The 13,516-nt window shown below is 37.2% G+C and overlaps 1 protein-coding gene across 1 annotated transcript; it reads left to right on the forward strand.

Annotated features, from left to right (window-relative positions):
• Positions 1–4,209: 4,209 nt before the first annotated feature.
• On the forward strand, positions 4,210–13,311 carry LOC140441626 (uncharacterized). Its single transcript, XM_072532476.1, has 3 exons — positions 4,210–4,366; positions 10,099–12,689; positions 12,993–13,311. The coding sequence occupies exons 1-3, from the start codon at positions 4,312–4,314 to the stop codon at positions 13,209–13,211; spliced, it is 2,865 nt and encodes a 954-aa protein (XP_072388577.1). The 5' UTR covers positions 4,210–4,311; the 3' UTR covers positions 13,212–13,311.
• The last annotated feature ends 205 nt before the right edge of the window (positions 13,312–13,516 follow it).

Raw genomic sequence — 13,516 nt, forward strand, 5'->3', positions numbered from 1 at the left:
ACATTCTTCACATTCAAATATCGGCTTCCGTTAGCCATATCCTTCTTCTTAGGTTGAATCTTCTTACATTTTTACTAAAAAGGTGTTTTTATTTTAAGAAAATCTTATTCTCTAAATAACAGAATGTTTTCGAAATAAATATTCCATCTTCAGTGCTGCTACCTTAAATATCTAACAACTTTATTTAAGAAAAACGTGAAAATTTAAACTTTGACCAAGAATAAAGCAAATTGTGTGCTTTATTACTTACTAGGTATACATGTTTAAAGCTACTACATATATATGTGAAAGCACCGTAAATGTTATTTAATTAGTACTATATTACATGGTTGCTGATAATTATGTAAGATGTTAAAATTTTAAGTAGATTCACTTTATGGCAACTTAACCTAGCAACGGGGGTTACTTTTCCGGAGAATATGGACTTGAAAACTGAACATTAAAGCAAGAACACATAAATAAGTTACAGTCTTTTGAAATGTGGTATTACAGGAGGATGCTTAGAATAGCATGGACACAGAAGAAAACTAACACGAAAGTATTGCGAGAAATGGGCAAAGAATGCGAAATAATTAAAACAATAAAAATAAGAAAGTTGCAATATCTAGGACACGTAATGAGGGGACAGCGATATGAACTGCTAAGGCTGATAATACAGGGAAAGATAAGAGGAGAATGGCGTATAGGAAGAAGGAGAGTGTCATGGTTGAAGAATTTAAGGGACTGGTTTAAATGCAGTTCTATAGAACTCTTCAGAGCAGCAGTAGATAGAGTAAAGATAGTGATGATGATATCTAACCTCCGATCGAGAGACGGCACTTAAAGAAGAAGAAGTAGTAAAGTGTAAAGTGAAAAATAAAATCTTGTATATACCACTGGTATTTCCTGATGATTACGCCCATAGAGCAACATCCATCCCACGGACCAGAGGCCCTCTGGCTGGATTGTGTTGTTCTTCGGACTTATTGCACCGAGTATAATATTCCAATGTATATGGCGTTCGTCGATTTCCATTAAGCATTCGATTCCATCGAATTATGGGCAGTGCTTGAATCTCTAGAAAATGCACGTATAGATTCAATATACACTAACATAATAAAAACATACGAGTATATGAAAATGCCACCATGCAGATAAAGCTGGACGAAAGCACAAAAACTAATCCCATAAGACTACAACGGGGAGTAAGACAAGGACACACCATCTCTCTTAAACTATTTACCCTTGCTTTAGAAGATATTTTTAAGAAACTAGAATGGAACAACAAGGGTATCAACGACGATAATCATGTATATAACAATACAAAATCATACCATAGAAACTGTTGAACAATATGCATATCTAGTTCATGGCATCAAACTAGGAAAACCAAATCAAGATGCCGAAATTAAAAGAAGAACACAACTGGCATGGGGCGCTTTCGGCAAACTAGCATATATCTTGAAAAACACCTCTATTCTTGTAAACTTAAAGAAAACGGTGTATAACACATGCATACTACCAGTTTGTACCTACAGCTTGGAGACAGTAGCCCTTACCAAAAAATCAGCTAAAAAATTAGAAACAACGCAAAGAGCAATGGAACGAATCATGCTTCGAATATCACTGAGAGACAAGATTAGAAACGCCGAAATAAGACTTAGAACGAAGATCAGGGATATTGTGGAAGAAATTACAAAAATAAAATGGCGCTGAGCAGGTCATGTTGCCCGATATAATGACAACAGGTGGACATGGATAATTCTAGAATGGAGACCAAAAACAACAAGAAGCATGGGAAGACCTCAAAAAAGATGGGTAGATGACATAAGAGCAGTGGCAGGCAAACAGTGGATTAGATTGGCGCAAGACAGAGAAGTCAAATCCGCAGAACAGACAATATAGATGAAAAACTTAAGTATATAAACACTACAATAAGAACTACGGGAAAGAAACACCTAACCAGATCTGCAAAGAAACACAAGGTATGGATGAAAGACGTAAAATGAAGAATAATGCACAAAAATACAGAGAGGTTGATAAGAACATAAAGCAAAGAATAAAGAAGGCCAAAGAATTATGACTTGAAAAACAATGTGTAGAATTATAGATTTACCAGAAACAATTAATAGATGGAGTGATTACATAAGAGAATTGTTTGAGGACAACAGAAATAACATTGTTCAGGTAAATGGTAAAACGGGGCCTGAAATCCTAAAATGTAAAGTAGAAGCGGCACTTAGAAATTCCAAAACTGGAAAGGTAACTGAACCTGATGAGGTTCCTACTGAATTGCTAAAGCTCTTGAATGATGACTCAATAGATATAATATTGTACTTGCTTAACACAATATACAAAACTGGTATTATACCTCAAGAGTGACTGTTGTCTACATTAGTTACACTGCCAAAGAAATCCAATGCAAAAGAATGTTCAGAACATCGAACAATATCTTTAATGAGCCATCTACTAAACATATTTCTAAAAGTCATCCACAACCGAGTTTATCAAAAGTTGGATTCAGATATTAGTGATACACAGATGGGGTTCAGAAAGGGATTATTTACTCGAGAAGCTCTCTTCGGTTTGAATGTTCTTACACAAAGATGCTTAGACGTTAATCAGGAAGTACATGCATGTTTTACCGATTTTGAAAAAGCGTTTGACAGAGTACGCTATGATAAGCTAAGAGACATTCTTGAAAGAAAGGACATAGATAACAAAGATCTGCGAATAATTCTCAATCTATATTGGAATCAGAAAGCTAACATCAAAATAGAAAATAAGATATTACAAGCAATAGAAATACGTACCGCTGCTATTTAATCTTTATAGTGAAAGCATCTGCCAGGAAACCCTTTTGCAAGCAAACGAAGGAATCGTAATCAATAGAGAGGTTGTAAATAATATTCGATACGCAGACGACACTGTACTAGTCGCAATAACAGTAGAAGAATTCCAGCGATTACTTACAAATATAAATATTGCCTGCAACAATTATGGCATAAGTATCAATATCAAAAAAAAAACCAAGTATATGGTCTTTAGTAAGAACATGACACAACCAGCACATATTAGTATAAACGGCATTTAAATTGAAAAAGTATCAAGTTACAAATACTTGGGTACTTCAATAAACGAAACTGGAGACCAAAACAATGAAATAAAAAGACGTATCGAAATTTCCAGGGCCACTTTCATAAAAATGAGGAAATTCTTTTGCAACAGAGATATAAGCATCCCTCTCCGATTAATAAAGCTAAGGAGCTACGTATTTAACACGCTATTATACGGTGTAGAGGCCTAGACTTTCAAGCAGAACAATATAAAAAATATTGAAAGTTTCGAGATGTGGTGCTACCGTCGAATGCTAAAGATATATTGGGTTGAAAGAGTTACAAACTTTGAAGTAATGCGAAGGATAGGAAATGACCAAGAAATTTTGTCAACGATCAAACGAAGAAAACTCGAATATGTGGGTTACCTGATCAGAGGACATAAATACGCATTACTTCAAAATATAATGCAAGGACAAATAGAAGGAAAACGGAATCCAGGCCGTAGAAGAATGTCATGGTTGCGTAATTTGAGAGAGTGGTTTGGCTGTACCACTAATGAACTCTTTAGGTCAGCTGTAAACAAGGTTAGGATAGCCTTGATGATTTCCAATCTCCGATAGGAGTGGCACAAGAAGAAGAAGACAGAGAAAGATGGAAGCAATTGGGAGGGACCTACATTCAGGAGTGGATGGAAAATGGTTGACAAAGAGAATATTTCCTTTGAATTTTACAGGTCTGTCAGTGATAAAAAACGTATGCTTTGTTAATACGTCAACAGGTGGTTCAATTCATTGAACTATTTAAATATAATGTAATTTGTTTAAAATATAAATTTAATTTTAAAAATATTATTTAAATTTTAGATATATAGAAAACATAAAGCTTCGCGCTCGTCTACTATACCGCCTACTGCAACATCTTTTTCGTTCCAGTGCAGAATCTTGTCCACTCATGTTCAATAAGTATAAAGACACACAAATAAATGTTTTATTAATACCTGTTTCCTCTACGTTAAGTTTTTGTCAGCTTGTTCAAAGTCTTTTCATTTGCCTAATATTTTAAGTATTGAATACCTTAAAAATTTTCCGATATTACCTCTATCTGATTTACAACCTTTTCTTTATATTTATTTATTGATAAAGGATTATACTATTGTCTTAAAAGATAGATAATATTTTAGTATATAATTCGAAGAAAAAATACACCATTCATAATTTTTCTTGATTCGGTAGGAAGAGATATTTAGTTAATATTTGACCTACTATACGCATTCATGAAAATTGTTTTATTGTGCTTTTTGGCCTTTTTGGCCACTTCGGGGGCTAAGCGTAAGTACCATTTTATTTCTATTTATTTATATATCTGTATATTGCTTTGAAACTATTTTCTTGTAACATTTTCGATTTTTATTGATTAAATGATAAACAAATAAACATAATAAATCAAGTCTCAACCAAACTATTATTGTCATTCATTTAGTTTGAAGCTTGAATCGAAAATCACGAACATGTTACAAAATAAAAAATAAAAAAATAAAATAAAAACGTTAATAATATATATTATTCCCAGATGTAGCCATACGGCTCACACTCCCTCTAAGAGGAAAAATCACTCATCCCAGATACCTACGGTATCAAAATGATTGAGCTCTGGTGGAACTCTTTCCATGTTATCAAGTCCTAGGTGACTCGGTACGTCGGTGTATCTTCCAAAAATTTTTGCACGCATCTGGACGTCGAAAGTAGCACAGCTTTCTGCAATATTTTATATAGATGTTCATTTAGACCCAGCTTTTATGTTTTCTATGAGGTTCTTCGGGATGACTCCAGTAGTAGAAAGAATTATTATCCCAGATTTAGCCATACGGCTCACACTCTCTCTAAGGGGAAAATTCACATATCCCAGATACCTACGGTATCAAAAGGATTAAGCTCTGGTGTGACTCTTTCAGTGTTATCGAGCCTCAAGTGACTTGGTTTGCTGGGGTATCTCCCAAAAATTTTCGTACACATCTGACGTCGCGAGGAGTACAGCTCTCTGCATGGCCTTATAAAGATGTTCATTTAGACCCAGCTGTTTCATGTTCGGTAGGAGGTTTTTGGGAGTAACACCAGTAGTAGATAGGTACTGTCTGGGTACTTTCCATTCTCCATTATCTCCTGATTTGTACTACTAAATCTCTATACTTGGCGATCTTTTCGTTGTATTTAACACGCAAATTATTGGTGTTAGGTATCGCCACATCAATAAGTGAACTTTGATAAAATGAAAGGCAGATATCGAGCACACTTTTCTTAATTTAATCTTGCCCAAGTACTTTCGCTATCTAAAGCATCATCAGGGGCATTTCATCAATTTTGAGCTATCCAACAAGTGCAGAATGTAATAAACATAACATTAAACATAAAACTGTACAAACACTACACTAAACAAGGACAAACAGTTTAAAATTACAGAATGACGGTATTAGATTTTTGTTTTGATACAGTGCAGCAACAACCGTTGATACGTATTTCGACCTCCTTAAGTCTCTTCAGAACGGTATAGTCACTGCTCTGAACCAAAACAAAAATCTTTCCCGTCCTAGACAATAGTTATTAAAATAACTATATACGGACGTAACTACGCCATCTAAAAACAAAAAGAGAAATCAAACGATTTCTACTTAGCGAAACCGAATTCAAATCTTAACCACTGTGTTTCCTAAAATTTGCGAAACAAACAGCTGGATGAATTACTCGGCAAGGGAATCTAAAATTGCATTCCACAAGCCGTTCACCCTAGTCAAAATTCGTAGTGAATTCAGTTTCTCGTACTTCCAACGAAGTAAATAACAAAACAGAATGACGGTATTAGATTTTTGTTTTGATACAGTGCAGCAACAACCGTTGATACGTATTTCGACCTCCTTAAGTCTCTTCAGAACGGTATAGTCACTGCTCTGAACCAAAACACAAAAATCTTTCCCGTCCTAGACAATAGTTATTAAAATAACTATATACGGACGTAACTACGCCATCTAAAAACAAAAAGAGAAATCAAACGATTTCTACTTAGCGAAACCGAATTCAAATCTTAACCACTGTGTTTCCTAAAATTTGCGAAACAAACAGCTGGATGAATTACTCGGCGACTATACCGTTCTGAAGAGACTTAAGGAGGTCGAAATACGTATCAACGGTTGTTGCTGCACTGTATCAAAACAAAAATCTAATACCGTCATTCTGTTTTGTTATTTACTTCGTTGGAAGTACGAGAAACTGAATTCACTACGAATTTTGACTAGGGTGAACGGCTTGTGGAATGCAATTTTAGATTCCCTTGCCGAGTAATTCATCCAGCTGTTTGTTTCGCAAATTTTAGGAAACACAGTGGTTAAGATTTGAATTCGGTTTCGCTAAGTAGAAATCGTTTGATTTCTCTTTTTGTTTTTAGATGGCGTAGTTACGTCCGTATATAGTTATTTTAATAACTATTGTCTAGGACGGGAAAGATTTTTGTTTTGGTTCAGAGCAGTGACTATACCGTTCTGAAGAGACTTAAGGAGGTCGAAATACGTATCAACGGTTGTTGCTGCACTGTATCAAAACAAAAATCTAATACCGTCATTCTGTTTTGTTATTTACTTCGTTGGAAGTACGAGAAACTGAATTCACTACGAATTTTGACTAGGGTGAACGGCTTGTGGAATGCAATTTTAGATTCCCTTGCCGAGTAATTCATCCAGCTGTTTGTTTCGCAAATTTTAGGAAACACAGTGGTTAAGATTTGAATTCGGTTTCGCTAAGTAGAAATCGTTTGATTTTTCTTTTAGTTTAAAATTAATTAAAAATTGGTCAAAGCTACATTCTTGTCGGCAACAGAAGAGAGAATGATTCAGTCAGTAGTGATCAGTGTAGTGAAGTGATCTGGGGGATTAGAAGACTGATCACTTCACTACAAAGGAAGCCTTGAACAAATATTTCAACGAAAAGCTTTCTGTATCTTAGATGTTTTAAGACGGTGAATGCATAGGAGCACAATTTGTCAACCTTTATAGTAAAATAGTAAATACCAGCATAATATGTCACTTAAAGCTTGTTTGATATCGTCAGGCCTGCATAGGTATATACAAACTCAAATCCCAAGGCCAACAGGACAAATCTAGAATTTTTTTTACTAGTGCTTTCTTAGACCAGTATGGTCTGATATAATTTGTAAAGAGTTCAGCAATAAAAAATTGAATGAATTTATTTATTACAATTAAAATAACAATAGAATAGCAACCATAAAAAAGATTTGGTTGTACAAAGAACTGTATCAAAGAAAAAATGAGGAAGATTTCAACGAACACACATTGTTATAAAAGAGCGACCCACAAAAAAAAGTGATAAAATCTGATGAAAAACATGAAATCTACAAATTAAAAAAAGAAAATTCAGCAATTGTCGACAAGGAGATCGTTTTAATAAAACCATTGTCTAGTACAATAAATGAAGGTACAGAAATGCTATTACTAAGGTTTCTCCATTACCTGGAGCAGACATAGAATCCGACCACAATCCCTTAGTTGCAAATATTAAACAGAAGCGCGACAGCAAAGCGAAAGAACCAGAAGGCATCATTAAACATTAGAAAACTCACAAACAACGATAAAGCAGAAGCATTTACAGAACAAATAAACAATAGGTTCTCTGATATGTCAACGGTGGATGAGGTTGAAAAGTCATAAAAGAATTATTTGGTGATATGAACAACACATTTCCTCTCCAAAATGAAACAATTACAAGGAATAAGTGGATGGCAGAAAGAATATTAAAGATGATGGAACAACGCAGACAGTACAAGGTCTGTACTTTGCACCGAAGCTAAAAGTCTATATAAACGTTGCGACAGCTTCAATCTCCACAAAAAAAAACTAATTTTAAATTAATTTACTCACGATATACATACTTAATACCTGGAAAATGTACACAGCTAATTTGTTTAATGATCACGCAACACCAAAGCCACAACAATTAGAAATCCGTTTAAATGGCCCAAGTATTTTATCTAATATTATTAGCAAATATCTTCATAAAATTAAAAAATGTTGTGATACCAATCACAATCTGAGAATAAAAAAAATCCTACTTCTACATATTGATAATAGATTTAAATTCATCCGCCAAATTTTATGCAAAAAGCTATCTTCTAGCTACTGCGCGGTAAAATCGATCTCCCCTTATTTAGATTTTGACATGGCTAAAACTTGATATTTTTCTTTAACTGAATCATAATCTTAAATATGGTATAACCTGCTGAGGTTTGGATTCCTTCCCTCTGCGTTGCTGTACTCATTTCTCTTGTGTATTTATTTGCATGTCTTCATAAAAGGTATTTGTTATAATAATATCGTTGTTGAAACTTAAGTCCAATATAATCTTCTAAAATTGTAGTAACTTGTTTCTCCCTGTTTTTGTATAAACTCCAATTGTATAAATCTACTTTTCCATTAAAATTGATGCAACTAATAGTTTACCGTGGCTGCTTCCATTGTTAGAGATCTTTTTGACTGCTTTTACATATTTGTTAGGTCTATATATTATTATGAAAATTGTTTGTATATTCGTTTTATGTTTTAATTCGATTCTTAATATAAGCGCTTTTACTGTTTTCTAAATTGGATTTTTCCGAGTATTCCATAAACTGGTTTTTTCATCACGATTTTTTGTTTTTCACTATTGGAGATGATGATTATAAAAAATTGTCGTTTATAATTTTCTTCGTTTGTGTTATTCCTTTTATATAGATTATATAGTTCTTTATTTATAACGAACAAATTTTTCGAGATGTCTTCTTTAAAATAATTTTCGTTTGAATAATATGATTAATCTTTTTTTTACCAGTGAAGTTATGATTTAAATTGTACTTAACATATCTATTTCTGCAATTCTACTTCATTGTTTATACGATACCGATTAATTATTATGCAAATTAATTTGTTTATTTTTCGCCTGGAAATGATAGCTAATATTCCCTTATTTTACTTTTTATATTTCTCTCTATAATTTTTCATATATATATTATATATATATATATATATATATATATATATATATATATATATATATATATATATGGCGCAGAAGATATAACTTTGAACTATACACATCATACAATGAACCCGAGATCATAACATCCATAAAGATCGGACGTCTGTGCTGGATGGGCCATGTTGAACGAATGTTGGAGACTGAGACACCAAAACATATTATGAGGCAAACACCAGTAGGAAGAAGGTCAAAGGGAAGACCCAAACTTAGATACATGGAACAAGTGGAACAAGATCTGAAAACACTTAAGATTATCAACTGGAAAAACAAAGCAAGGAACAGAACAGAATGGCGAAAAATCCTAGAACAAGCCAGGACCCAGAAAGGGTTGTCGAGCTAATGATGATAATTTTTCATATAATCAAATATATTACTTTATTGTTCAGACCATTTAACCATATCAGAATGCAATAAAAAATGACAAAAACAAAGTTAGATAAATATTTTTCAAAGTTGCCATATATGTCAATCCGTTATATCTATTTTCAAGCAGTGAATCTTTTATTATGATTTTATATAAAATATCAAATATCCATACATTTTAAATCTAGTAGAACAACAGTTAAGGACTGTATTAACGGGCTGGGTTTATTTAAAAGAATAAAGTATGTAGTTGTAAATTTTCGACTTATCATCATCATCAGTGATGCTACACCCTAGTCTATTTCCCCAGTCTATTTCGCCAGTCGTTTCTGTTCATCACCAACCTTTGCCAGTTTTCTGCTCCGATCTTCCTCACGTTCTCGTCTACACCATCCCTACATCTCAGTCTTGGTCTACGTCTACTTCTATTTGCTACTGGTGCCGCTAATAGGGTTTGTCTGGTCTGATCGGCATCTATAATGTCAGTTTAGATGCAATAACTAGATAAATAACGTTGCATATGTCATTTATTACCAAATCGTAGCTTAATGTCTTTAATCAGTTCAATATTTTGAAATTTATTAATACAATTTTTAGAACCTAATATATTTTTTAAATTGCAGCCACCAAAAGGTTATTAGGATCAGCATGTACCGAAACTCTTCCATTCGCTCATCCTAACTGTAACTACTACTATGTATGTGCTCCGTATGGACTTCAAGAAATGTCTTGCGCCCCGGGAACCGTATTTGACCCTGAAATATTTGGCTGCAACTGGCCCAGAGCTGGTCTCTGTGACTCACAGCCAGAACCAGAACCAGAACCAAGTCCTGAACCAGAACCTGAACCACAGCCAGAACCAGAACCGGAACCAAGTCCTGAACCAGAACCTGAACCACAACCAGAACCCGAACCCGAACCTAGTCCTGAACCAAAACCTGAACCACCACCAGAACCCAAACCAAGTCCTGAACCAGAACCTGAACCACAGCCAGAACCAGAACCGGAACCAAGTCCTGAACCAGAACCTGAACCACAACCAAAACCCGAACCTGAACCTAGCCCTGAACCAAAACCTGAACCACAACCAGAACCCGAACCAAGTCCTGAACCAGAACCTGAACCACAGCCAGAACCAGAACCGGAACCAAGTCCTGAACCAGAACCTGAACCACAGCCAGAACCAGAACCCGAACCTCGTCCTGAACCAAAACCTGAACCGCAACCAGAACCAGAACCGGAACCAAGTCCTGAACCAGAACCTGAACCACAGCCAGAACCAGAACCCGAACCTAGTCCTGAACCAAAACCTGAACCACAACCAGAACCAGAACCGGTACCAAGTCCTGAACCAGAACCTAAACCACATCCAGAACCAGAACCAGAACCTAGTCCTGAACCAAAACCTGAACCACAACCAGAACCCGAACCAAGTCCTGAACCAGAGCCTGAACCACAGCCAGAACCAGAACCCGAACCAAGTCCTGAGCCAGCCCCTGAACCACAACCAGAACCCGAACCAAGTCCTAAACCAGAACCCGAACCAAGTCCTAAACCAGAACCGGAGCCAAAGCCAGAACCAGAACCCGAACCAGGCCCTGAACCAGAACCTGAACCACAGCCAGAACCAGAACCTGAACCACAACCAGAACCCGAACCCGAACCTAGCCCTGAACCAAAACCTGAACCACAACCAGAACCCGAACCAAGTCCTAAACCAGAACCGGAGCCACAGCCAGAACCAGAACCCGAACCAAGCCCTGAACCAGAACCTGAACCACAGCCAGAACCAGAACCCGAACCAAGTCCTGAACCAGAACCTGAACCACAACCAGAACCCGAACCAAGTCCTAAACCAGAACCTGAACCACAGCCAGAACCAGAACCCGAACCAAGTCCTGAACCAGAACCTGAACCGCAACCAGAACCCGAACCCGAACCAAGCCCTGAACCAGAACCTAAACCACAGCCAGAACCAGAACCCGAACCAAGTCCTGAACCAGAACCGGAGCCACAGCCAGAACCCGAACCCAAACCAAGTCCTAAACCAGAACCTGAACCACAGCCAGAACCAGAACCCGAACCAAGTCCTGAACCAGAACCGGAGCCACAGCCAGAACCAGAACCCGAACCAAGCCCTGAACCAGAACCTAAACCACAGCCAGAACCAGAACCCGAACCAAGTCCTGAACCAGAACCTGAACCACAACCAGAACCCGAACCCGAACCTAGCCCTGAACCAAAACCTGAACCACAACCGGAACCCGAACCAAGTCCCAAACCAGAACCTGAACCACAGCCAGAACCAGAACCCGAACCAAATTCTGAACCAAAACCTGAACCACAACCAGAACCCGAACCAAGTCCTGAACCAGAACCTGAACCACAGCCAGAACCAGAACCCGAACCAAGTCCTAAACCAGAACCTGAACCACAACCAGAACCCGAACCCGAACCAAGTCCTGAACCAGAACCGGAGCCACAGCCAGAACCAGAACCCGAACCAAGCCCTGAACCAGAACCTGAACCACAGCCAGAACCAGAACCGGAACCAAGTCCTGAACCAGAACCTGAACCACAACCAGAACCCGAACCCGAACCTAGCCCTGAACCAAAACCTGAACCACAACCAGAACCCGAACCAAGTCCTAAACCAGAACCTGAACCACAGCCAGAACCAGAACCCGAACCAAGTCCTGAACCAAAACCTGAACCACAACCAGAACCCGAACCAAGTCCTGAACCAGAACCTGAACCACAGCCAAAACCAGAACCCGAACCAAGTCCTGAACCAGAACCTGAACCACAACCAGAACCCGAACCCGAACCTAGCCCTGAACCAAAACCTGAACCACAACCAGAACCCGAACCAAGTCCTAAACCAGAACCTGAACCACAGCCAGAACCAGAACCCGAACCAAGTCCTGAACCAAAACCTGAACCACAACCAGAACCAGAACCGGAACCAAGTCCTGAACCAGAACCTGAACCACATCCAGAACCAGAACCAGAACCTAGTCCTGAACCAAAACCTGAACCGCAACCACAGCCAAAACCCGAACCAAGTCCTGAACCAGAACCTGAACCACAGCCAGATCCCGAACCAAGTCCTAAACCAGAACCTGAACCTGAAGAAGCAAATACCGAGGCTCCAAACGAAGATAATGCCACTGATGCTCCAGAAAAAGTTACTGGAGGATCTGGAAATAATGACGTAAGTAGAATGTCTAATGTATTAGAATGTCTCTTTTTCTTATGTATTAGAAAGTCTTAGTGCTTGTTTCAAATAATGACATTGTTATTTAAGAAAAATAAGGACAACGTCTTATTTTTGGCAGATATTTACAACTAATAAACTCAAAAATTAGTCACTCACAAATTCCTTAATGTAAGTTTTATAAGTTCAGAATATTATTAGGAGCTGCCTGCGGCTGGAGGGATCTAGGCTTGTATTGTATATATTGATTCGATTTATATTACTTATAAAGTATTTCTAATTTGAAATTATTATTTTAAGGAAAACGAAAATGAAGAACAAACTACAGAACAACCAGAAACGCCGCTTAATATCTGTGAGCAGAATCCGGATTCATTATTCTTTGCCCCCGATCCAAGTGAATGCACAAAATTCATAGCTTGTAATAACGGAGTAGCAATTCCAATGTCGTGCCAAGCTAACGAATACTTCGATTCAGAAAAGATAGTATGTTCACCAGATGCTAAAGTTTGCAAGTAATTTAGTACCATACTAGTTTAAATATGTATATAAAGTTGCAATATAAGGCTATTTATATTTCAATAAATTTATTGTATTAATAAAATTTTTAATTTTGAAAGTACCCATTATAATTATACTAGTACCGTAACAGGGTGTTAAACCGATGCCCCAACCCCCTACGTGGAGGCCCGGGTTTTTGTTTCTGGAGTGTTCCTTCTCTTGCTGCCTATTGGTAAGCAGGTGGTATTTTCTTTCCCACCTACCCGCAAGCCAAGTTGCTGCGAGTCCTTAATTACAAAACCTCCTAAAAGTGTCTAACATAT

The sequence above is a fragment of the Diabrotica undecimpunctata genome, chromosome 5 (assembly GCF_040954645.1).
Source record: "Diabrotica undecimpunctata isolate CICGRU chromosome 5, icDiaUnde3, whole genome shotgun sequence".
Classification (NCBI taxonomy): Eukaryota; Metazoa; Arthropoda; class Insecta; order Coleoptera; family Chrysomelidae; genus Diabrotica; species Diabrotica undecimpunctata.

Bases quoted from the DNA above. Each gene is read 5' to 3' on its own strand.
- LOC140441626 (XM_072532476.1), top strand. From the start codon at position 4,312: ATGAAAATTGTTTTATTGTGCTTTTTGGCCTTTTTGGCCACTTCGGGG. The intron at 4,367-10,098 runs GTAAGTACCATT...TTTAAATTGCAG, and splicing joins GGCCACTTCGGGGGCTAAGC to CCACCAAAAGGTTATTAGGA. The intron at 12,690-12,992 runs GTAAGTAGAATG...TATTATTTTAAG, and splicing joins GAGGATCTGGAAATAATGAC to GAAAACGAAAATGAAGAACA.